The sequence below is a fragment of the Colossoma macropomum genome, unplaced genomic scaffold (genome assembly GCF_904425465.1).
Source record: "Colossoma macropomum unplaced genomic scaffold, Colossoma_macropomum, whole genome shotgun sequence".
Classification (NCBI taxonomy): domain Eukaryota; kingdom Metazoa; phylum Chordata; class Actinopteri; order Characiformes; family Serrasalmidae; genus Colossoma; species Colossoma macropomum.
This window is the reverse complement of record NW_023494795.1, coordinates 5,874,153-5,900,428: the sequence shown is the minus strand read 5'-3', so window position 1 is coordinate 5,900,428 and position 26,276 is coordinate 5,874,153. Positions and strand designations below refer to the sequence as shown.

General features: G+C 38.1%; 2 protein-coding genes across 3 annotated transcripts in view; one reads left to right on the top strand and one right to left on the bottom strand.

The window, feature by feature from the left end:
* tprb (translocated promoter region b, nuclear basket protein) overlaps positions 1–1,789 on the top strand; it is a 53,330-nt gene extending 51,541 nt beyond the window's left edge. For both annotated transcript variants that reach the window (XM_036581282.1, XM_036581280.1), the window contains exons 49-50: positions 1,308–1,397; positions 1,565–1,789. In XM_036581282.1, coding sequence (XP_036437175.1) covers positions 1,308–1,397; positions 1,565–1,608 — 134 coding nt within the window. In that variant the 3' untranslated portion in view covers positions 1,609–1,789. The remainder of the gene's footprint in view (positions 1–1,307; positions 1,398–1,564) is intronic.
* Positions 1,452–24,132, bottom strand: prg4b (proteoglycan 4b). The gene is made up of 12 exons (XM_036582575.1): positions 24,102–24,132; positions 20,519–20,635; positions 16,654–16,776; positions 12,140–12,163; positions 11,289–11,426; positions 9,401–10,027; positions 7,237–7,323; positions 6,946–7,082; positions 5,738–5,891; positions 5,024–5,119; positions 3,358–3,483; positions 1,452–2,023 (listed from the first exon to the last, which is right to left on the bottom strand). Exons 1-12 carry the CDS (start codon positions 24,130–24,132, stop codon positions 1,902–1,904), a joined length of 1,782 nt encoding a protein of 593 aa, XP_036438468.1. The 3' UTR covers positions 1,452–1,901.
* Positions 24,133–26,276: the final 2,144 nt, after the last annotated feature.

Sequence of the window (26,276 nt, the reverse complement as noted above, 5' to 3'; positions counted from 1 at the left end):
CCCGCCTCCGGTCTCACGGCGAAGTCACTTTTGCCTCATTCTCGGTCCTGGTGGCCGAGCCAGAGATTGGGGCCAGTGACAGACTGAGGTGGAGCAATGAGCTGTCTGGCCCTCTCTGCTCAGAGCGCCTTTTGAAAAGAGCAGAGAGGGAACAGAGAGAGAGGGACGGGCAGAAGCAAAAGCTGGAAGAGCCCATCTTTGAGAAAAGGACTGAAAAGTCTCGTTTTGAAGCCACGGAAAAGTGGCCAGCATAAGCTTTGGTTTTGTTTGCTTTGTTTGGTTGTTTGCAGTGAAAATTTATGTTAATGGCTGCTGCAGCCCTGTCACTGCTTCCAGCGTCCAGCATCCTCCTTGAGCCCGGCGTGGCACACGGTGTCTGTTTACGGTTAAAGCCCAGCTCTTTCAGTGAAAGGAGCCAATCAGTTTGCTGGGAAGGCCACTAGTTAGAAAAGCCCTCCTTTGTGGAAGAGTTGTGGAAATGTGTGCATAAGCCGTAGCTGAAATAACCTGTTTCATGCATTAAGTGATCCTTATTAGTCCCACAACGGGGAAATTTCCCCTCCGCACCCATCCGTGCAGTGAAACTCCACATACACATACTAGTGAAGAGACACCCTGGGAGTCGGTGGGCAGCCCTATCCCCAGCGCCCGGGGAGCAGTTGGGGGTTAGGTTTCTTGCTCAAGGGCACCTCAGTCACTGTCGGCTCAGGGGGTCGAATCAGCAGCCTTCCGGTCGCAAGGCCGGTTCCCTGACCTCCAGCCCACGACTGATCCAGTTATTTGAGCCAAACACTACAAACTGTTCAAGCGAGTTTTGTCAGATTTTACCATTTCACAGATTTTTGAAATGTTAATGTTGCTTCCAGTTTCAGGTTTAAAGATCTTTCCCCAATCAGAGAAATGGGAGTTTGACTGGAAATAACTGCACAAGGCTGTTTTCAAAATGAACAGTTTCCTAGAAGGATTTTGTTATAACCCACCAATTAGCATTGAGTTGCTGTTAATTTATGATGGCAGTTGACTCATTGTGCTTCCAGTCCGCTGACATTTTGTATAAGACATTTAGGCCAAAGACAGCACAGTTTATCCCACCTAAATACACGATCTAATGACTAACACCCAGGTTTGGCTTGGGTTTAGTTTAAAGGGCTGTGCAGCTGTGTTGATGTAACCAGCGTTGTCACTCACTGTGTTAGTGTACTTATGTGGTTTTGTGGTTCAGTGAAACACATTCACACTCCGTCTTGCTCACCCCACCTTCTTATTCTCTCTCACTCTCTCGCACGCTTACTTTCACTCATTCTCAGACACGAGCAGCAGTCAACCTCCCAAAGCCAGGACTGCATCTGGAAGGCAGTGGACTCGAGCACGGCCCCACGGAGGCTTCGTTAAGAGAGGTAAAACAGCCCTTCGTTGTTGAAGGCATCCGTTGTCAAATGAACAGACCAAGATAAACTTGAGTGAAGTTTTATTAGGTTTAATAATGAAAATTACAAAATTGTCAAACATACTTTATATACAAAAGATGGTACATGTTTATAATCAATACCGTTTCTTCCTGCAGATGGATTAGGAGTTATGGGAGTTCGAGGGCGCTTTGCCAGATGAAGCAAATTCCAGAAGCGCTGCGTTCAATTTCGTTGCTACTACAACACAAATTGTGACTGCAGCTGTTGTTAAGATGCTTCATGTGTTTGATTATAATCATTTTCATTTATGTTTAATGTATGTGGGTAAGCCACGGCGTTGGTTGGTTTTTATGTGGATACAATAAAGACTTCTTTTGATAGAAAGACTAATAGTCATTAATATTTCAGTGTGATAGAATATCACTAAATGTCTAGTTTGTGTTGGCAAAGGGTTTTAAATGAGAAATTAACCTAATTTTCAAGGACCTAGTTTTACAGGCTTTGTGTTTCGGGGCATCTGAACCAGCTCTTTGCTGATTTTTGCTTCCCTGGTCCATCCCTGGGGGTGAGAATCACTGGTGTGTTGCCTTCCATCTTTAAACTGTAGTACTTGGCTGGAAAAGAGAACAGCACAGTATTATTAGCGGCAGTTGTAATAGTAGTAATGGTACATTGTTCACTACTCCCAAATACTGTAAAAAGTCATGTACAAATCTGATTTTAGTAAGTGATTAACTGCTCAGTTGCCAGAGGTGGATAGTGACTAGTTAAATTTACTCAAGTACATGTACTTCAGTAAAATATTGATAGATTTCTGAGTATTTTCAAATCATAATACTTTTACTTCTACTCAAGTATATCAGTGAGTAAATGAGTCTGTGTTATACTTAGTTGCATTTTAGTCATTTATATTTAGTTATTAATTCCTTTTTTGTGTTCATTTCATTGTTGGTGACATCTGTGCTATGAAAATAGTCACACTCGACATTGACAATTTGAAGCTTTTAGCATTAAAACATATATAAAACAAAGAACAGACCCCAACAAACTTTAGTTCCTATGCTGATAGATACTGGATTTAGTAAATGTCCCACTGTAGATCTAGAACCCATGTGTCAAACACAAATTAGGCCCGCCACGCAATCCTATCTGGCACGCAAAGGTTTCACAATGCGCTGTGTTCAGACTCTCCCACCCCAACAACTGTCTATGGAACAGCGGCTACACCTCAGTTCAACACAGTTCCACACCAGACAAATCACCAAAATAATGCATTTAAGCTGCATTTCAACCAATATAGACACTTAACATCAGAACAGCAGCGAAAAAGTTGAGCCTAAGTCAAAGAAAGGATGCCAGGTGTCTAGTTCAAGCAAATAGGGGGTTTTAAATACTTTGTGTCCATGTAATACGTCTATTTTAGTTCTGCATATTTTGAATAGCCAGTGGTCAGTTTGTGTTATAGCACAACATTAATTAAAAATGAAATAAAAACTTTTTTTCTCTGGCCCGCAGATTTGATGAGGTTTTTATTTTAACGTGGCCCTTTTACTGGTTGAGTTTGACACCCCTGATCTAGGAGTTACTCCAAGTACTTATGCAGTTCTTTTAGAATGATGGCATGTACTTTTTGGGAGCCTCATGTTTTGTTAGTGACAGCATGACCAGACAGTACGATCATCTCTCGTGGGTGTTTTTTTTTATCTGCCAGGTCTGTAGAAACGGTCAGATTTCCTACCCCACCCAAACCTCATGGAGACCCCAGCTAGACATGATTTCAGAGAAGGTCTGGAACAACCATGGCTGCATTCCAAAATATGCACGAATCGTTTTGTAGTTGGAGAAATCCTGAAAATGACGCTCATTCCACCGTATAGCAGTTGTGAATGAGCCACAAATGTTTTGGAAAATGTAACTCGGTTGTGGAAACATGTGCTGCTTAACTCACTCCTTGAGAAAATATAGTATTTGTATCCGTCCCCTCCTGACGACGGCACGGACACAGCAGAGGTCACAGTGGAGGGAAACCCTCTCCATGTCTTTCTGATGTCGATCTCCGGTCCGAGTTCAGGGTCTGAAACGGAGAAATTGATCAAAGTTTTGTCTTTTGTATCCATAACTTGATTATCTCAAGGCCTTTTGCTGTGTTCAGGTATAGATCCCTGTTGTATCCGAGTCATCCTTGTTAAAACAACCATCAGAACATGAGATGTTTATATAAAGGTATCAGGGCCTGATGTAGTTTGACCAACCACAGTGTTGAAGCGGTGCTTTAATATAAACACATGCTGTGTAGGTCAAAAGTTTGGGGACACCTAGCTTATCCAAAAACAGACGTTTTAATAAATGAGCATGATTTATTTGTCAGTGTGCAAAGACTAACCAGGTTTATTTTGCATAAAATATCAAGCTTGAAAATATTTCTGATAACTGGGGGGGAAACAAAATATTCCCCTAACAGCTTCAACCGATGTGCCCTTTCTTAATGCAAGCATTCGGCTTTTGCAGGCATTCCTGACTGTGTTGTCTGTCTGTATGAACAATGTGTGCAATGGTTACATTTTTGTCTTTCTCTGATGATGATCATGGTTTATTGTCATGTGATTTACATTAATTTACATCATCATTTACATGTGGAATTGTTTTATTCATTAATTCATTTATCATTATTAACCGCTTAATCCAGATAGGGCCAGTTGGGAGAGCAGAGAATCCCAAACAGGCCTGTCCCCCCCGCAACTTCCTCCAGCTCATTCTGGGGGACCCCGAGCTGCTCCCAGGCCAACTTGGAGATATAATCACTCCAGTGGGTCCTAGGACGACCCCGGGGTGTCATCCCAGTAGGCCGTGCCGGGTACACCCCCACCGGGAGGCGTCCAGGGGGTCATCCAGATCAGGTGCCCGAACTATTTTTTTATTATTGTTTTATGTAATTGTCATTTACATGTGATACTTCATATAAATCCGTGTACATTACATTAAATACATTATGCTTTGTGCTGCTTAAGAGATTTGTCGTTTTGTCATAGTTTTATAAAAAGGTTTTGATCTAAAACTGGCATGAGAAGTACATGCAAGTGTTCTAAGACAAAACAGTCTGGACCACTATTTTATCATTGTCAACATTACTTATAAAAACTCAGACACATGTTGGTTCACCGGTCACTTTAGATAGTAAATAAAATGACAATATTTGCACTGTAGACATTCTGACCCCTGGTTCCTATCGCCACCACTGTAAAGAGTCACGTTTCTCTGCAGGGCACTATTTAGCATCAAAATACTCTGAATGATGGAGAAATTCTGCTTTAAGTTCTTGTGAGCCAAAAAGAAAACATGCAAACGAAAAGATAAGTGACCCCAAACTTTTTGCTTTCCGGAAAAACCAAAGTCTCATTGACAGTTACGGTGTGTTCTCTTTGACTCGTGTAAACATAAGTGCTTATCTACACACAAACATTGCTCACTCCCTCTTGCAACAGTGCCCCCCACCTCCATTCACCCTTTAGTCCCTGTTTAGTGTTTTTCCCTGAGGATGCCTGGTACTAAGAAAAGCACTGCGTGTGTGTTTCGACTCCTGTTTGTATGAGAGAGGAGAGTCCAGTGCTGGTTACCTGCTTGCCTCTTGACCTTCATTGATACTGTGTACACAGCTGTGTTTCTGCCACATTGAGGTGTGATGCGGTAGCTGTATCTTTGAGCCAGTCCACCTGCAGACATCCAACAAAAACGGAAAATAGCATTAAATGTGTCAGTATCAGTTTAAGCCAGAGGCGTCCAAGCGTTTTTCAAAGGGGGCCGGAATGGACCATATCGAAATAGGGCCTCTGATAAAAAACTGCTCTGATAAAAAGCTGCTTTTTTTTGCCTTCTTGTCCTCTGAATATTTGTCGTAATGTCTGTCTAGCTTTAATAATGTGCTTTAATATTAAACTCATTACTGTCTCTTGACGTGTGAGACACATTTGTTACGGTTCTCGATGAAAAAGTCTCCCATCACTCTTAAAATTTCCGATTGTCACTCAGCTGCGCTGTTTGTGTGGTCGTGACTAAATGTCATTCAGTAATTAATTTGCAGGTTAATTGTATATTAATCGCAGGTTTACAGCTTTGCTGCCACCGTCAAGTGAAAGGAACGACTGCAACTGAAGTGCCTTCAAAAATACTGAAAAGTTAAACAACACATGAAACCAAATGAGCATCATTTGCATAATGCTAATAGGCTCCTGGTGGCTTTCATGCACTATTAGCTATGAAGTGATTCTATAAGTAACTGTGATTTTACTCCACCACTGATGAAGATGAGAGCAAGATTGTGCTGTTTGAACCTTTTTTGAAGAAAAACACGGACTCCTTCCTGCTCCGGTACTGAGGCATGGACAAAGCTGCGGTGATTTGACCACTCAGTCCGAAGCCCGCACTGACAGGTCTCGGGAATCCAGCGTCCATGATGCCGTTCTCAAACCTCCAGTAGTTATCGCCCTGAGGGAAACACGTTTCAAACTCTAAAATTCGTGTGGCTGTTCCTCACGTACGGAAGTCCAGAGCAGCCATGAGCTGTGGCCTATATTTTCTGGATTGTTATCTTGAGATAACTATAAGATAAGTAACTTGTTATTTTAAAATAACAATTTAGTTATCTTTAGATCACAAAATAATGAACTTGTTATCTTAAGATAACAACTTTTGTTATCTCAAGATAACAAGATATGTAATTTGTTACTTCAAGATAACAATCGTGTACTTACGGAAGTCTGGAGAGGCCATGAGCTGTCGCTATAATTTTCTGGATTGTTATCTTAGAATAACAAGATAAGTAACTTGTTATTTCAAGATAACAATTTTGTCTTGAGATAACAAGATAAATAACTCGATATCTCAAAATAACAATCCAGAAAAATATAACTGCCTCATAGCTTCTCTGGATGTTTGTACTTATGGAATATCACAGGATAATTCATTTGTTATCTTAAAATAACTTAAAATAATTGTTAACTCAAGATCATAAGATATGTAACTTGTTATTTCAAGATTACAGTTTTATCTTGAGATAAACAGGATAATAACCCGTTATCTCAAAATAACAATCCAGAAAATTATAACTACCTCGTGACCTCTTTGGATGTTTATACTTATGGAAGTCCAGAGCAGCCTTAAGCTGCTGCTCTAATTTTCTGGATTGTTATCTTGAGACAACAAGATAAGTAACTCATTGTTTAAAGGTAACAATTTTGTTATCTTGTGATAACAAGGTAAATAACTTGTTATCTCACGATAACAAATTTGTTATCTTGAGATCACAAGTAACTCATTATTTAAAGACAGCAACTTTTATTATCTCAAGATGACAAGATATGTAACTTGTTATTTCAAGATAACAATTTTGTTATCTTGAGATAACAAGACAGTTAACTCGTTATCTCAAAATAACAATCCAGAGGACTATAACCTCCTCATGGCCTCTCTGGACTTCCGTGGTTTCTTGTACATCACTCTCCGTGACTGGTAACGTTTTAACAGGTGATGGTTGGCTTACCTTGAAAAAGTAGGTCTTTCCTTCGCAGTTGCAGCGAGTGTAGACAGTATCGATAGGAGAGGGAATTCCCCACACGTCTGTGATTCCCAGAGGAGGCCCAGGGTTCCTTCTGGAGTCCAGTGTCCAAAAGTAGTGACCTAGTATAGAGTAGTAAGAGACACATTTAAAATACTGAGAAAATGTGACCACATGTTGGATTCATTCTGATTTATGCTGGCTTTGGGAACACAGCAGTGTTGTTGTGACATGGAATGTTGCACGGAAGCTAAAGAGCAGCCGCTTGGCACTTACCTCGGAAAACCACGATGGTGCCATTTCTGAGTGTGGTCAAGCCGTTGACTGGACGCCCACTACAGAGATTAGTGTCGTTGTTGGCATCTGTGGAAAGGAAACTTTTTTTAAATAATTCACAGGCAGCTACAAGAAGCACTGCACAGTGTGGACTGGCATTCAGAATTCATGGGCAGTCTTGTTTTCAATGATGTGTTGAGTTGCTATGAAGGAAATGCCTGATTCAAGTCTTTATGTATTCATTTCTGCTCTTTTAAATGTTACCAGATAGAAACAATACAGGCTGATTCAAAAAGATTCGTCTGATTTCAAAATGATTTATTTCACTTGTAAATCATTACAGATCAATGCAGTGAACTGTAAATGGTTTAAATGAGCATAAAGTTTATTATGTAATTGTACAAGGTCTCAGTATGAACCTCCTCCAGCTGTACAGACAACATCAACGCCATAGTCAAACTCATCCCATACTGGATTGAGCATGTCGGGTGTCGCTGCACTCACGGCTCTTTCAGTGCGATTTCGGAGATCATCCAGTGTTGTGGACCCAACGTCGAACGCTCTGAGCTGTTGGAGCTTCACTGCCCACGAAAATCACACTGCACAGTTATGACGGATTCACTCTTATTGAAGTGGAGAACGCAGAACGCTTTCTGCTCAGGGGTCTCATCTCCTCTCAGACTGAAGGGAGCCATCTTCCACTGACAGTCAGAAACTCTATGACCCCCCTCTTTCAATTGGAATGTGATTGGTTCCTAGGCGCCTCACGGTTGTAAAAATATGGCGCTTTGGAATCGGATGACTCTTTTTGAATCACCCTGTATTTTGAAAATAAAGTATATCTGTTACAGTATTAAGGATGCAATGGAACGTGATTATTAATGCTGCATTTGACAGTCTTTGTAAACCCATGAATGTCTGAGCTTACCTCAAGGAAATTGCTCTAGAACAGCGTTCCTCAACCCTGGAGGCCCACTACCCTGCACTTTTTAGTGTTTATTATTCTCCCACACCTGATCCTACTAATCAGCTCATTAACAGCCCTTTATTCAGTCAAAGTGAGTGTGTTAGAGCAGAAAAGCACTAAAACCTACAGGGCAGTGGGCCTCCAGGACCAGGCTTGAGGAACACTGCTCTAGGACATCTGACAAGCTAGCTAGGCGGGAACGTTCCCACAACTTTGGCTAATGTTACCTACAAGTTCTGATAATGTTTTTAACCCTTGTGTGGTGTTGATGTGTGTGTTACTCAGTGGTCTGGTGGACCCACCACATTATTGTTTTATAAATCAATACAGCCATAACAACATATGTAAAAATACCAGATGTTTAAAATATCACAAGTGTCCAGTGTAGGGTTCTCCTTTAGCAGCTGTAGCCAGTCAGCAGCCTGTCCAGGTTGTCCACCCTCACACACACATATACACACACACACACACACACACACACACACATACACTAACAGCAGGCCATGTAGGTGGAGAACAGAGTGAAGGACACAGCACCTCCACACTTTTACTTCCCGCGGGTTCACCCAACACCACATGTGTAATATAAATGTGTGGGGGGTGAACAGAGTGAAGACACTGAAAATGGGTTATTTTATATGTTCTTCACAGAAAATGAGCAAAGACCAAGAATCTGAGGTTGAAATAATAATAAGTCATGTAATTTTTTCTTTTGATAAACACTGAAAATGAGCCCCACAGACCTGAACACCACACAAGCGTTAAAAAGCCTTTTAATCTTATGTTCAAAGAACATCTTAAGGATGTTTATCATTTCAAATAATGTTCCTATAAGATTAAATGTTAAATAAGACAATGTGTTAACAGCAACATTCAGAGGGTGTTTTGAGGATGCTGCTGGGGCCACAGATGATGTTACATGATGATGTTTTAGAGAACGTTCCCAAAAGAACATTCCGGGAACAAAAAAAAACCTTTTTGTTGAAAACATTAATAAAACTTGTGCAAAATATTCTCTGAACGTTTTTAGAACGAAAACATTCGTCATAAATACTTAAACTCAGGCAATTCTCTGATCGCTGGTCCATCATAGCAGCTGTAAGTTTTGTTCATGTGAAATTTATCAGTTGTCGATCACCGTCGCAAACAACTGGCAGCTGTGATTTGATGACATGATGATTGACGTTATTCACTTACCTGCCTGATAATCCTGAGTGCTCCCCTCATCAAGAACTTTAGGTTTAGTGGGCTTTTCTGGTGCTTTGGTTGGAGAAGGATCCACTTTCTCAGAAGCAGGAGTAGCGGAAGGAGCTTTTGTCGACGGGGAATCCTTTATATTTTCCTGCGGTTTTGTTGGTTCGGCAGCGCTAGGCTTCTCTGTTGGGTCCAAGTTGGTGGCGCTCACCCCTTCGCATCCCTTTGCGTTTTCACTGGGCTCTAATTGAAGCTGTTCTGTCTGGGGTTCAGGCTTCGTCTCTGGGGCCAACACTCCTTCAGTCTGGTCTGGGCTTGTGGGTTTAAGCTCAGTTGGATTAGAGGCATCAATTTCAAGATCACTTGGATGAGCAGTGGTTGGAAGAGTGGTTTTGGGGTCTGAGGTACTCTCAATGTTTGCTTGGGCATCCTGGTCAGATGCTGGAGTGGGGCCTAATCCAGGGCTTGTGGGAAATAGAGGCTGATCTGATGGCTGCTGGGTGGTGGTGGGCTTAGTGGAGGTTACCAGAGGAGGTAGAGTAGGAGGTGAAGGGATGGGAGAATGCTCAGATTCAGAGGCAGCCTGGGGGCTTTCAGGGTTTTCTTCTGGTACAGGAAGGTCCTTCAGATCTGCAGGAAGTACAGAAGAAGAAATGCTTACAGCTGTGCTGCCTGCTCCTGGGGACCACTTGCATGCATAGTTTCACCTGTTCTCTGCCATAACACACCTGATCCAGCTCATGAAAGCTGTGAGGATCAGTTGATGAGTGCTGAGGGTAGGTTATATTTGAAACTATGTAAAGCAAAGGGTCTCCAGGAACAGGATGAGGACCCACTGACAGAAAAACGGCATTTCATCAGGTCTACATTTTATCTGTCATGAGAGCAGTGGTGGACAGTAACTAAGTAAATACTTACTTTATAATACTTACTTAAATACGTACTTTACTGAAGTTTTTCCATTTTGGGTGACTGTTTTACTTTCACTCCACTACATTTCAAAGTAAATATCTCACTTTTTACTCCACTACATTATGAGAAATCTGTCGTTCCTTTTGGTTTATGTGTGAATAAAAACGTAACATGTCAAAACGAAAGAAGCACAAAGCAAGAACACCAATCAGGGCACAGCGCACTTAGTTTTGAGCTTGTTTTGACCTGTTGGTCATACCGACCCAGTGCAGCACACGGGTCAACGTCAGTGCAGTAGTGTAACATTTTGGGAGAGTCTATTCAACATAAATGATGAACTAACCTAACTTTGTGTAAACAGACCACAATATAGAAATATGTACACATATGCAGTTGTGACTGACGTGTCTTTTTTCTGAATTTATACAAACACTATTTCATTTTATAGTAAATTTGTTTTGTCTAGTTTATGTTTATGAACAGAGACCTACAGATGCAGTTTAGTAAAGGAAACTCATTTGTGAATCTGAGTTTAAAGTTTTTATTAAACTTAAACTTTGTAACTAAGCTGCAAATAAATCTTAAACTGAAACTTTAAGTTTGTAAAAAGTTATTTCAGAGCCACTCAGTTCGCTGCAGCCAGAGTTCTCAGCAAAAAAATTGACCACATTAGCCCAGTTTTGTGTACCTTACATTGGTTGCCAGTTAAATTCCGCATTGAGTACAAAATTCTTCTACTGACGTATAAAGCTCTGAATGGCCTTGATCCTCAGTACCTCAGTGACCTTATTTCCTATTATCAACTGACACGCCCACTTAGATCACAAGGTGCTGCTCATTATTAGTACCCAGAATAAATAAAGTTACGTCAGGGGGAGGAGCCTTTTCATGCCACGCCCCCCAGCTTTGGAATAGCCTACCAGTCTGTGTTTGGGACTCAGACACAGCCTCCATCTTTAAGTCTAGGCTAAAAACTTACCTGTGTTATCCTCAGGCAGGACAGGGGGAAGTGTTGGCTCGATTTCAGCCGAGTCCATCGCCTTATCTTCAGGAGCAGCTGAGGGCAATGACTCGCTTCCACTGGCAACCTCTGGAACAGGGGTCCCATCAATGATCACTGAAGTCGAAAGAACATATGTAGTGCAGGCCAGAGTGTCATAAAGCATTATAACTGGTGCAGAAAACTAATGCAGCATTAATTGGATTACAGAAAGAAGAAAGTTCAGAAAAAGAAAAGTCAGTGGACTTAAAAAAGGGTTCTTTAAGTAAAGGCAATGGTTCATGAGTTCTATATAGAACCATTTCATGCCTAAATGGTTCTTTGCATGGTGAAAGAGTTCTTCAGATTGATTGAGACTGTGCTGTATATCTTTGGTCTATATAGAACCAAAAAGGGTTCTTCTATTGTTACAAGCTTGACACTGTAACAATAGTATATGGAACCATATACAACACATTCTCCATCAATCAGAACCATTTCACCATGCAAAGAATCATTTAAGCATGAAATGATTCTATATTGAATAATGATTCTAAAAAGAGCCATTGTCTTTACTCAAGAACCCTTATAGAACCATCTTTTTTTCCATCAAAATGGAAGAATAGCCAATCTAATCCACAGTTCATCTGTTTCGATGCTTATGCTCAACTAAAATAAGTTGATCTAGACACTAAAAGTGTTAGAATTTCACAACAACGCCAAATACTCTTAAATAAAAACATTTGTTTGTATTTAAAGGTATTAAAATAGCAATTAGTGACAACAACAATAACTATTTGAACTTTATTGTCTTACTACTTGTGGAGGGCACATAGTTATATCACTCTCACCTTCTTCATCAGGGTCATAGTCGTCTAAACCAGTCGCCAAGTGAATATCAGAAAAAGCAGAAGTGAGAAACGTTAAAAAACTTTTATTATCTAATGCATCCATATTTTGCAATAATGACACATAATCTTGAAATATTGGCACAATATCTCAAAATAATGACTCATTATGTCAAAACATAGACTTAATATCCTACAGTAATGACTTATTTTCTGACAATATTGATTTAATGTTTCAAAATAATGACTTATTATTCCTGAAATAATTACTCACTTTTTTCAACATGGTACGCCAGAATTTTGATTTAATAACTGAAAATGTCAAGGAGATAATTTACAATTTAGAGAAAATAAGCCATCGTTTTAAGATACTAAGTCACAATTTTGACAGTTATGCCAAACAAAGTACTTTAAAGTTTCCCTTTATTAGTCCCACAATGGGGAATTTCACCTCCGCATTTTGACCCATCCATGCAGTGAAACACCACATACACACTAGTGAACACACACACACACACACTAGGGGGCAGTGAGCACACTTGCCCAGAGCGGTGGGCAGCCCCATCCACAGCGCCCGGGGAGCCGTTGGGGGGTGCCTTGCTCAAGGGCACTTCAGTCACATACTCAGGGGATCAAACCAGCAACCTTCCGGTCACAAGGCTGGTTCCCCAACCTCCAGCCCACGACTTTAAACCAGCAGATATGTTTAAATATGTATCTGTTACATTTTGCACAGTGATTGCAGTCTTGTTACCTTTGTAGATCCCTAACAATTTGCAATATGAAACTCATAAGGCCTCAAATTATTACATGCTGGTGCCACATATTGGTGAGCAACATTTTCCTGTTTGGTGTTTCGTTTCTGTTTTTGAAGCTCAGTTCAGTTTAATGGGTCCAGCATGAAACACGAAAGCTGGAACAGAGTTCAACATTCCCGACAGGAACTCCCAAGAACTGCTTGACTGGTAATGCTCAGTAATATTGCACAATTACCCATGAGTCACCATTCTTTCACTCTTTCTCTGCTCCTCCCTCCCTTTCGCTGCCTCTGCTCCATTCAGTGATGGTGACTTTACTTCCTGATGTTAGTTTTGGCACCTAAAGCCGGCTTTACTTCTACTGCTAAAGAGACTCGACCTCACCAGCTAAACTCTCATGTCTGCATGAATTTAGCCACGCGTTCATGAAGGAACACAGTCTGTCTTAAAGGAAATAGTCGGAGTTAAAAGCCAAAATTGTTCATAGGCGCCAATTAGTATTTGCATGTTTTGCATTGCATGTTGTTCATTGTGACCAGCTTTCAGTCACTGGTAGCCACAAGTGAAATCAACCTAAACCTAGTAAATATATCTAATATTTCCCATTTCATGACTGTTTTAAGCTAATTATAAGATTATTTAACTTAATTTTAGATTTTTTTTTAAACTTGTTTTATATGAAGGACCAGATCTGCCAAAATGAAAAAATAGCTAAAATTTAAAATAAATAACTCTGTTAATTAATATATGAATTACAATGGCAAAGAATAATGATGATAAATATAAAAATTACATAAATATTCATAGAAATTAATATATTAATAAATAAAAACCTTACTTAAATCAATATGTTTGCATTTACTTATGTCTATTTAGTAATTACTAATTTTTGTATTCATTTATTTTGTTATTTATATGTTTCTTTATTAACATATTTTCTTTTTTATTCATTTATTTCCACAGCTATTCATTTCTATATTTCTTTATTTCTGTATTTCCTTGTCCTTATGATAATAAATTAATTATTATCATATTAAATGAATTCAATTAATAAAAAATAATAAATAATACAAAAAAATAAATAAATTGAGAAATATATAACAGCATAAAAATGAAGTATATGTATAATAACAATAAACAAAATAAACAATATATAGTTTATTTGGTTGTTTTTACTTATTGATTAATTTATGTCATTTATTTTTATTTTTATTTCTGTTTCATTTTGGCAGATATGGTCCATCATAGTTTTAAGTGATAGTAAGTTTAAAGTTTGTATTAAACTTAAACTTTGTAACTAATTTGCAAATAAATCTTAAACTGAAACTTTGTTTGTTTGTAAAAAGTGATTTCAGAGCCACTCAGTTCTACCTGACGGAAACTGTTTGCCTTCAGTGTTTTGTGCTTATGATAATTTTAATAGACATCAGCGTCACTAATTAATGACCTTCTATTAAAAGACTGGTTTACCAAGAGAGACACTGGAGTATTTTCACCTAAAATGAGTTAATGAAGCGAGTCTTGTTACAAAAATGATAATAGGACATTAAAATCATAATTAATCTTTTAATACTTTTACTTTTGATACTTAAGTACATTTGAAGGCAAATACTTTTGTACTTTTACTCAAGTGGAGGAACTTCTACTTTTACTGGAGTAATATTTTACCTTTGGTATCTCTACTTTAACTCAAGTACATGGTTTGTGTACTTTGTCCACCACTGCTGACCCCTAATCACCACCACTACCACCATTTGTCCATTTTAGCTTTGTATCAACTCCCAACACAGCTGAGTCTGGATCTTTACATATTATTTACCTATTAAAAGAGATTAAGAACCTCTGGTTCTGGGCCCGGGGAGCAGCTGGGGGTTAGGTGGGCACTTCGGTCATGTCCTATCAGTTAAGGGGATTGAACCAGCAACTTTCCAGTCACAAGGCTGGTCCCCTAACCTCCAGCCCATGTCTGATCAGGCATAACATTATGACCACCTCCTTGTTTCTACGCTCATTGTCCATTTTATCAGCTCCACTTACTATATAGGTGCACTTTGTAGTTCTACAGTTACAGACTGTAGTCCATCTGTTTCTCTGCATACTTTGTTAGCCCCCTTTTACCCTGTTCTTCAGTGGGTCAGGACCCCCATGGACCCTCACAGAGCAGGTATTATTTGGGTGGTGGATCATTCTCAGCACTGCAGTAACACTGACGTGGTGGTGGTGTGTTAGTATGTGTTGTGCTGGTCTGAGTGGATCAGAGGAGTTTTGTTTTTTTCTCCTTCCCAGTTTCTGGCAGCATTAAGCAGTCGAAATATTGATGTAGTGTCTCTAATTTTCTTAAAATATTGACTTCTTGTCTCAAAATATTGGCTTATTATCTCAAAACAATGACTTGTTTTCTCTAAATAGTGAATTAACATTCCAAAAATATTTTTTTCCTTGAAGTTTTGAGTTTCTCAAATTACTGACTTAAAATCTTGAAAGAATGACATGTTCTCAAAATATTGACTTAACAACTCAAAATAGTGACTCATTTCCACAAAATATTAACTGGATATCTCAAAAACAGGACTGATTTCTCAAAATCTAGACAAAAATGAAAAATATGTCAAAATGTCAAAATGAAAAATAAATAAAATTAAAAATAAACAACTTAGTTAATTAATATATGAATTAGAATTGCAAAGAATAATGATGATAAATCTAAAAATACATAAATATACATAGAAATTAATGGACTGAATCTCTCAAAAAAGGACTGATTTTCCCAAAATATAGACTTAAATATCTTGCAACAATGACTTATTTTCTTGAAATATTCACTTATTTTGTTCATATTTTCATATATTAACTAAATAATGAGTTATTAAATTTAAAGAAATTAAGTCAGGATAGTAAGTCTTTATTAAAGATACTAAGTCATTATTTTGGAGGACATTATTCTTATATTAAGCCAATATTTTGACATAGTAAGTCATTATTTTAAGACAGTAAGTACTTATTTTGCCATTCTATGCTATTATTACCAGACACTAAGCCATAATTTTGAAGTGAGTCAATATTCAATATATTCAAAATCAGTTATTTCTAGATATTTAGTCAATAATTTGAGAAAATATGCCATTATTTCAAAATACGAAGCTTCCAGTGAGCTTTGATACTATCGAGTATCCGCCCATGTGAGTTTGTGCTATTTCAGACTAGATTTGTTACAGCATTGGATCTGATTTATTCGTTTTTCCCTCCCCTGTCCGACCCAGCATTTTATGCTGATATCAGCCTAATATTGATATCTGATATTGTATTAGTGCCATCTCTGATCTGCAGCATAAGAAACAGCATCCAAGTACTGGTGAGTGAAGCATGTCGCTGTTGTCGGAAGAAAAACCTCGTATCTCCAAAATGGTAACTTTACAGGAGAAGGAAAAAACCTACTTTACTTTTAATGTAAGTCAGTGGAACCAGACTTTTTTCCAAGTCATTTAGGGTCGTTTCTTTACCTCCATTCTTAATGAAATTTACACACAATGTAAAGAGTAACAGGTACTTTGAAATTATGTAAAAACTGAAAAACGACAAAAATGGAGATACGAGGTTTTCTTCAGACAGCAGCGATATTATCAAAAATACTGCACATATACAAGCAGTTAGTGTGTGTTAGTGCTGTAATATTGTAAAAAATGCTCTTTTGTGGTGGTATAAACATTTTTTAAAACGTTACATACAGCAGTCAGGACTAAGATGCAGTTGGAGACTTACCTTCTACTGTGCACTGCGCCTCATAGTCTGGACAGCACTGTTTGAATTTAACACACTCAATATCACAGTGACACACTTGTCCTCGCTTAAAATGCTCCCCACATCGGCCTTTACACGAATCACCTGGGATCACAACACAGAATGACCTTCTATTAGTGCCATGGTCAGTGTTAAAGACCCAGTCAGGTCTATGTGAGTGTTAAGCCACAGCTTTCAAGTAGGAATAATCATTGAGTCGTTCTACAGAAACATCCTTTATTGTGTCCCTAGCATTCACAGATATGTTACACTTGAAAGACCTGTTAGTGTTACAATTAATTTATATTTTAAAATAAAACAATGTCATTTCAACAATTACACCTTCTTGAGCTTCAATTTAGCAATATTGGTTTTTAAATCAATTATATAGAATTCCAAGCACCACAGAAGAGCTCATCCCCACAGTCATGTGTAAAGGCTGAGGCCATATTTTGAAGTAAAAAACATGTTTTTCTGCAATTTTAACTACAATAATCTATAAATAACTATGAAATATATGAATTAAATGACAAAGAAAACAAAAGCCAAATAAATATTATAAAATATATAATGAAAGTCGTGTCACTGGTGTTACCGCGTAATAAAAAATCTCTTATTTTGAAATAAAAATCACACTGATGACATCACTCGACTTTCTTTTACCTGTTTTCTGAGGATCTATGAAGAAAAGCACATGGTGAGTCCACTGAGTCTTTCAGTTATCAGAGATTTTCTCATTCAGCTCATGATTTCATATGAAGCTTTTAGCTGAAGTCACTGGTGTGACCGACTTTATTCTGAGGTCATTGTGAAAAAATAGAATACAAACGGATTAAATTACATATTTTAGTGGATATTCCATGATTGACAACATGTGGTTTGATGCTCTGTAGTGGCCATGTGTTAAAATGCGTTTTCATTAAAAATGTCTCTGGTGTTCCTTTATTATGTATAACACCAATGAGGATCAGTATCACCAGTGACTCCTATGGACAGATAGAAAAGTGGACGTTTCTGTAGAATGACCCCATTACATTCTTCAAAGAAGCAGAGCAACATTCTCTCAGCAACAGCATCTTGATTTTCTTCATTCCCATGAATTTCCCACATCTGATCAGGTTACACATAGCTTTAAAACTCTTCCTGATTATGGCTTTAAATTGGAATTTCCTCAGTTCAAATAGATTTTCCCTTATTTAAAATGTTATGGATCAGTCAAGACACTGTACTCTGAGTTTGCTCCTTTGTTTTTGGACTGGAGCTACGTAGCTCATTTAGACGAGTGATTCCACGATTGACACGCCATTTAGACGCTGTAATTCTTAAACATTAAACTAGATTTTTTATCATTTTTAAGACTGAATCTAAGAAATTATGCATTCAACCATTCGACAAAATGTTTTAACTCATCTCAGGAACAATATCTTAATCTTACAAGGTTTCATTGAGAAATAGGGTTGAGTTTTCAGCTTAGAATTAGAAAAGGGACAAACTGCACATATTTATTCAGTACTGTCATTATATGCTGTTACCTGCGCCTCCCTGTCCAGTCATTATTGCGATGCCTTTTTATGTCAGGATAGATCTTATTGCATATTTTGCATATTTCTAGTTGTATATATGCCAGTAGATAGGTTTTTGTATATATTCGTCTTTGTATATATTGTATCACCCTTATTATTATAACTGTGCTGTGTTAAGTGACTGATACTGGCTGCTAAATTTCCTTTGGGATCAATAAAGTATCTATCTATCTATCTATCTATCTATCTATCTATCTATGTGGTTAACTAGCATTCATGCTAATGATATGAGGACACTAAGGACATTCTAATGATTTACAGTACACTTTAGATGCTTTGTAGATACTTAATTTAGTTTTAAGCTACATTCAACTAATTATCTACTTAATTCACTAAAATTGTCCTTAATTCTAAACTCTGCTCTAATCCTAACCCTAACCTTAACCTCAACCCAAAACCTAAACCCAACCCTCACCCTGGTCTTAGCCCTAACCCTGGTCCAAATCCTAACCCTAACCCCACCACTGTTTATAATCAACAGTTAGTTAGTTAACAATTTGAACATCTGTAGATAATCTATACTGCACCATCCAAGTAAAGTGAGACCAAAACATATTCTTTATAATTATTGATTTACCTTTTATCTATAATTTGGGTGACAGTGTTGAACGTTCAAAGCGGCCTTGTCCGTCAATATCACAATAGTGTTGGAAATAAAGAAAAAAGGAATGAAAGAAGATATTTTTCTTCTTCTTCTGATGTTCTGACGATCCTTCCTGTTGAATATGTGGCTTGTGGAATATTCCCGATATTTCAGAGGGGTGAATGTCTTTTACCTTTCTGTACATATCAGAGGGTCGCAAATGGGACCCCAATCATAGCATCACCCAGCTAACAACTAATAGGAGCTTAGGAGTCACATCACTATATCACCTCTCTTGTTAATAAATATGCTTATATTCATTGTGTTGTAACTACCTCATACCACTTAGTGCAACGCCTGCTCTCATGTAAATACAACAAATCTGTTTTATATGCTACGTAAATATACAATACATATACTTATTCCTACTTTCTCATAGTTTAATTTATGTCTATTTTTCTATTTCAGCCTAATTCATGTCTGTTTTTATTCCTATTTTATTTCTGCCTAATATGTGTAAATTTGTGTGAAATTTTATGTGTGGCAACTGAAACACTGCAAATTCCCATTCAGGATCAATAAAGTTTGTTCTTTCTTTCTTTCTTTCTTTCTATCTATCTATCTATCTATCTATCTATCTATCTATCTGTCTGTCTATCTATTTCTTTGCATATCTGTCCTTCTCTCACTGCATGTCTTTATCTATCTATTTATCTATCTATCTGTCTGTCTATCTGTCTGTCTATCTGTCTATCTATCTATCTATCTATCTATCTATCTATCTATCTATCTATCTATCTCTCTATCTATCGATCTATCTATCTTCTTAATCTATCTTAATCTATCTATCCCTCCCTCCCTCCCTCCTTCCCTTCCTCCATCCATTTTCTTAATCTATCTTAATCTATCTATCTATGCCTCCTTCCCTCCCTCCATGCAGAACTAAAGAAGGAAACTTCAGAGACCAAACATGTCTGGGTTGACTGACTAAATTTGGGGTAAGTAGAGAATTGTGAAAATCTAATTTTTCAACAACTATTCTTCAGCTATTGCTTCAAACAACCAACATCCTTTAACGTCTTAACAGTTTTATTACACATTTCAATAACCTAAGAATAGCTCTATTAGTTTGCATTGAAGTCCCTATTAGAAATAAAGGTTCTGTTCAGGTACATTTTTCATTCATCAAACTACAAACAGTGTAAACGTTCCCTCAAAGGTACAACAGTGGTTTTAAGGTCTGATTGTGAACCTTAAATACGTTTTTCCAGGTGAAAAGTTCGTATTTGTACCTTTTCATAACCGAATGTTTTAAAACAGAACAGTAAAATAAAAGCCTGGAGACGAGACGGGGTGTGTGGAGTCAGTACAGCTTAGAACATATCATTTCAGTGGATTATGGTTCAGTTATGTTCCCTGACTAAAGGTACTGAGATATAAACTTGAGGGAACCACCCCAGTGACAGGAGGGGCACTGCCCCAGTGACAGTTTAGTACCTCTAGTACCTTAGAGGGTGTGGTTACTCAATAATAATCCTTTGTATGAACTAAACCCGGATTGTTAAGGGGCTTAACAGAACTTTCTTCAAATCTAGAGTAATAAGACGGAGCATGGCACTAAATGTGAGCATGTATATGATGAGATCACTGCTGTTCACAGGTCAAAGCAGAGGAAACTAACCTGTGGTACAAAGAGACTCGTAGTTTTTGCAGCACTCTTTGTGTGAGAGACACTCGTAGTCACACTGACATGCGTTTCCTCGGTAATACGCTTCTCCACAACGGCCTCTGCAGCTTTCTGTAAATCACATAAATAACACAGAGTGAGTGATTAATGGCACACTTGGTAGAAAAGAGGCAAAAAGTTTAGGAAAATATTGTTAAGTTTGATCTTAAGCAACAAATGTGAGAAGTCTAATCACTGAGAGAGGCAAAAAAGAAAGTCTTTATTAAACGATCGAAGAAACATTGGTCACCGTTATTGGATCCCTGGGAAATGTGTTGAATGTAATACAGTGGGGATACTGTATAAACATTTATCCTCATTCATAGTTCATCTTCTTTGAACACACCTAGTCTTTAAAGGCCATCATAACTGTGGTACAAATGAGGAGATTCATTCTAAAATGCATTATAGACCATTTTCATGGTTTTTCTCTTTTTTTTATGATATACACTTTTTGATAGTGGACTTTACACATACAAGTAACATCAATGCCACACTGTAAAGTGTCTCATCAGATCTACCTAAAAAACATTATTTCATGTGGTAACAAGTAAATTAACTAGTTTTATTCAACCTAAATAAATACTAAATAAAAACATTTTTTTAAATAAAGTTGAATAAAACTAGTTAATAAAACTAGTTTAATTGCTTATTACCATCTGATGAGACACTTTTTACAGTGTACATTATGATATCCTCTTTATTAGAGAAATAAAAAGGTGATTTCCATCATACAGCTGTGATTCTTTTCAAAAACCTGTTATATCCAAAATTTATACAAATAAATATACAGCATTTTGGAATGAAAGTCTTCAAATATAAGGTGGCATTCAGGCCACACACTCAATTAACACTGGGAAAATGTGTTTTTTAAGTATTGATTTATTCTTGGAATCATTTTACCTCACTGAATGATTTCTCTCATGTTTTTAGTTCAACCAAAACTAAAACAGGTGTTTCCATAGTATTTTTTGCTCATTTTACTAAAATAGCTCTTAATCTCTATTAAAAACTACATTATAACATAAAAAGAACATCTAATCTGAAGAACCATTAATCACATTCATAGGTGTCAGCAGCTACCATCTCACATGGTATTCACTCACTGCAAAAATGATACCTTAACACTTGAAATCATTTTAAATAGAGCACATATATGTAATAGTTCTCATTCTGAGGTGGTTGTAGAGATATTACAAGATTTTTTAACTTGTTTCTAAATGTTTTGTACTTGTTTGAAGTAAATCTCACCATATTGGCAGATAATTGTGCTTATTTCAAGCGCATTTCTTAAAAGAAGTCAAATTATCTGCCAATATACACTGTAAGTGTCTCATCAGATCTACTTAAAAATGACTTCATGTGGTAACAAACAATTAAACTAGTTTTATTAAACTAAAACTACATTGATTGAAAGGATCATTCATTCAGATTATTTATTTAGGTTGAATAAATCTAGTTAAATTGTTTGTTACCACATGAAGTAATTTTTAAAGTAGACCTGATGAGACACTTTTTACAGTGTAGGGGTCAGTTCACTTAATAAAGTTACTTCAAAGAAGTAAAAATGTCTAGAAATAAGTTAAATAATCTTATAATAACCTTATAACAATCTCAAAATGAGAAATATTAACATATTTAGATCTAAGATGTTTTTGCATAGCATTTTACAGCACAATAAAACAGATTCACTCACTCTGGGCAGAAGAGCAGGCGAAAAAGCAAACACGCTAACAGCGGCAGAAGATAAGAGCTGGTCATCTCTGCAGTGTCCTGTGCAAATAAAGTGGACAAGGGTGAACAGTCAGTCTAATATGTCAGTAAAGTTGAGAGTTAACAGAAGTTTGCCTTACCTTAAAAACTCTTTCTCTGTGGCAGACGGCTCTGACGGCTCTGACGGCACTGCCGAGAGTTTTTATAAGGGGAAGGTTGTGGTGTAATTCCCTTGGCTCGGGTTAGTCCGTATCCAGTCCAGTTAGACCATGAGTGTTAAATCTGTAATGGTCTGGCCAGTGACAGAGCAGGAATCTGACACTTCAGAGAGCGTTTCCCTCCTTTTCTGAGCAGCGTCTGGCGTAGATTTCTGAAAAAAAAGGAAAAAAGCCACAATGATTTACAGACAGTACTAGCTGACAAGCTGACATCACAGACTAGTCTAGTCCTGACGTGGTTAAAGACAAAATGTTCTACCTAACTGGCACGACTCCACAGTGTTGGAGAAAGAGGATCCACACACAGGTTCTTCAGTTTAGTGTTTTAGTGAGGATAAAAGAGACAGACAGTGGTGTCCAAAAGTCTGAGACCCCACAGAAAATCTGGTATTTCTTTCATGTAAACCCAGAAATAATGAATCTTCAAAGTAAAGTCATGACAATTAAAACAAAGAAAAAATATTTAAAATTCCGCACTAGTTCCAGGTCTCTATGTTGTTGAGCTGCACAAATCAGGAAATGGCAACGAACAATATCTAAACAGTTGAAAAGGCCCATTTCCACTATCACTGCAATAATTAAGACATTTGACCTCTTACTCTCCAGGGTATATTTTGGCTTGTCCAGCTGAATTTACATGACCAAATCATAAGGCAAATTATTCAGTAACTGCATGAAATAATTATAAATTTCTCCCCTCAAATTAACACAAAATGTGTTTTATGATCACACATATTGCTATATGCTTACAATTTACTGCTGAAAGCCAAAAATCTTAGACGCTCTTTGTATTATTTTATAAAAGTAATTTTTACAGAGCAGATCACTGAAGAGACGCCATCTGTTTATAGTTTATAGCTCAGATTTGTGGAAAAATGGGTCGACTTTCAATAGAAAAAAAAATTGTGAGTTCAGCTTCTTTTATTATAAGGGTTTAAAATTACATCACCCATCGATTTGACTGGAAAGAAGACAGTTACAGCTCTCATATGAGCCCCACCTTTAGAATGTAGCTTATGAAGTATGAAAGTTATGAAGAATATGACGAAGTGCGTTTTGGAACCACTGGTGGTCTCAAGGAGTTGAAAAGGTTAAACCAACTGGAAATGTTGAGAACCTGCTGGGAAGATGACGTGTGTCAAAATGACCTCACATAGTGGAGGATGGTATGAGTGGACAAAGAACCTCCAAGGATCACAGCTGGCGAACTGTAGACATTAGTTAGGTCTCGAAGTCTGAACGTCTCCCAGACTATAATCAGACAGTACCTACATATCCACAAGTTGTGGGGGAGGGTTGGCGGAATGAAGCCTCTGCTGTCTAAGACCAAGAAACTCAAGCTCCAACAGTTTGCCAGACGTTACTGGACCTTTCAGTGGGACCACGTTATATGGTCAGATGAGACCAAAATAGAGGTTTTTGGGAACAAACAGCAGAGTTGGACACAGATAGCCATGCAGTAAAGTACCTCATCCCCAGTGTGAAGTATGGTGGTGGATCTGTGATACTGTGGGGCTGCTTTTCTACCAAATGCCCTGACAGTTTATTTAGATACGTAGTATCACAGACACAATCCAGTACCAGCGGAAATAACATCAGAACCTCACTGTCTCGGCCAGGAAGCTTAAACTGGGCCATGTTTGGATCTTCCAGCAGGACAATGATCCAAAGCAAACCTCAAAATGACCACAGAATCAATGTTCTTCCATAAGCCACCCCAGCCCCCTGATCTAAACCCTATAGGAAACCTGTGGGATGAGCTAAAGAGGACAGTCTACAGTGTGGATCTCAGAGTCTGAAGGATCTGGAGAGGTTCTGTGTGGAGGTCTCAGATCCTTTGTGTTCTCCAGTCTCATTAAGCATTAAAGGAAAAATCTCAGAGCTGTTATCTTTGCGAAGGAAGGCTGCACATAGTATTAAATGAAAGGGTGGCAATAATTGTGGCACATATAGGTTTAAAAAAATGTTTATTTCTGGGTAATTTTTTTTTCATTGATTTTACTTCAAATAAAGGTTAGATTTTTGTTAATATTTTGAATGAAAGCTCAAAGGGATACACAATAAGGAATGTTTTATACAGCCTATTTTGCTCATGTTTACCAATACTTGTGGGGGGCCACTGAATCTGGGCCTTTTACACTTGAATAGGTACCTGATTTAGGCCACAATATGCTAAATTAAATTAGCATAGCTAAAAAGCAACCCACCACTTGAGACATCCTGTTCCATGTAACCTTGACACTTCTGGCTTATACTATAAATGAAGAGCTCTAGAATTATTTTTTTCTGCAGCAGCATGATTAAACTGAACGGCGGGTGTTAACAAAAGGGCCGGACACATTTCAGCTGTATACCTTATGTCCGCTGGATTCCTCACATGACCGTTTGCCTCATACGTATCCAAGCCAGGTAATTTAGCCCTGACAATGTTATGAAAACACCTCAGAAACCATGACACAGCTTGAAGCTATATTACCACCTTTATTCTAAATTCTCATACAGGTGTTTCCATGTACAGCACATAAAATGCAAGGCTGGTTTTCTCAACACTGGATCTCTTATTATAACCTTATTATGGACCTTTCCCTTAATCACCTTAGGTCCCAGTGCACAAAGGTACCCAGAGCAGCTCCTTATCACAGTGGGGAAAGCTGTGAAATGAATCGTTATCCAGTAACCTACAGTCCATTTGGCCATCTGTTAAATATACAACTACAGACTGTAGTCCATCTGTATCTCTCCATTCTTTGTTAACCCACCTTAACCCTGTTCTTCAATGGTCAGGACCCCCACAGGTCCACCGCAGAGCAGGTACTATTTGGATAAGCACTGCAGTGACACTGACGTGGTGGTGGTGTGTTAGTGTGTGTTGCGCTGGTGCGAGTGGATCAGACACAGCAGTGCTCCTGGAGTGTTTAAACACTGTGTCCACTCTATTGGACAGACTGCTGTGTCTGACCCACTCGTACTTGTACGACCTATGTGGTAAGTATGTTTCTTCTCATATCAAGGTTATTAATAAGGAGTTTGTCCTCCTTCAGTGCAGTAACAGACTCTACTCTTCTGGGAAGGCTTAACACTAGATGTTGGAACATTGCTGTGAGGATTTGATCGCATTCGGCCATTACTGCAACTCCATTCCAACTCATCCTGGAGGTATTGGATGGGGGTCCATCGTTCAAGAGAACACAATTCCACTGCTCCATAGCCCAGTGCTTGGCTTTATACACCTCTAGCCAACACTTGGCATTGGGAATGGAGATCTTAGGCTCATGTGCAGCTGACCCAGAGCATCCCATTCTATTAGCAATGCTTTCTAATGACAACACAAGTTGTTTGAAATTGAACACCTGTGTCAGCAGTGGATGCACCTTAAAGTAGGTGAATTCTCTAATTAGAAGCATGTCTTGACTGATTGACTGTTTTGGTTAATGGGAAAACTGAGTAAACTTGATGTTTTGCTGCACTGTTCCTTTAAGCTCTCGTCGTCTTACAGATTAATGTGCATCACTGCATCTCCATATTCAAGGGATGTAATAATAAAATAATAATAAAAACAATTGGTGTTTTTTTTCATTTTTTTGACCCCACAGTTTTTAAAATATTCACATCTACCAAACGGTTGAGATGGCACTTTGTGGCATATATGGTGACTCAAAATGTGCTCTACCAAATGTTTGAGTAGAACATTAAAGGGTTAAAAATAGAAACACACACAGACACAAGGAAGAGCAGATAACTAAAACTGAAAAAACAGGTTTTGCCCGATGTTAAAGTAGTGG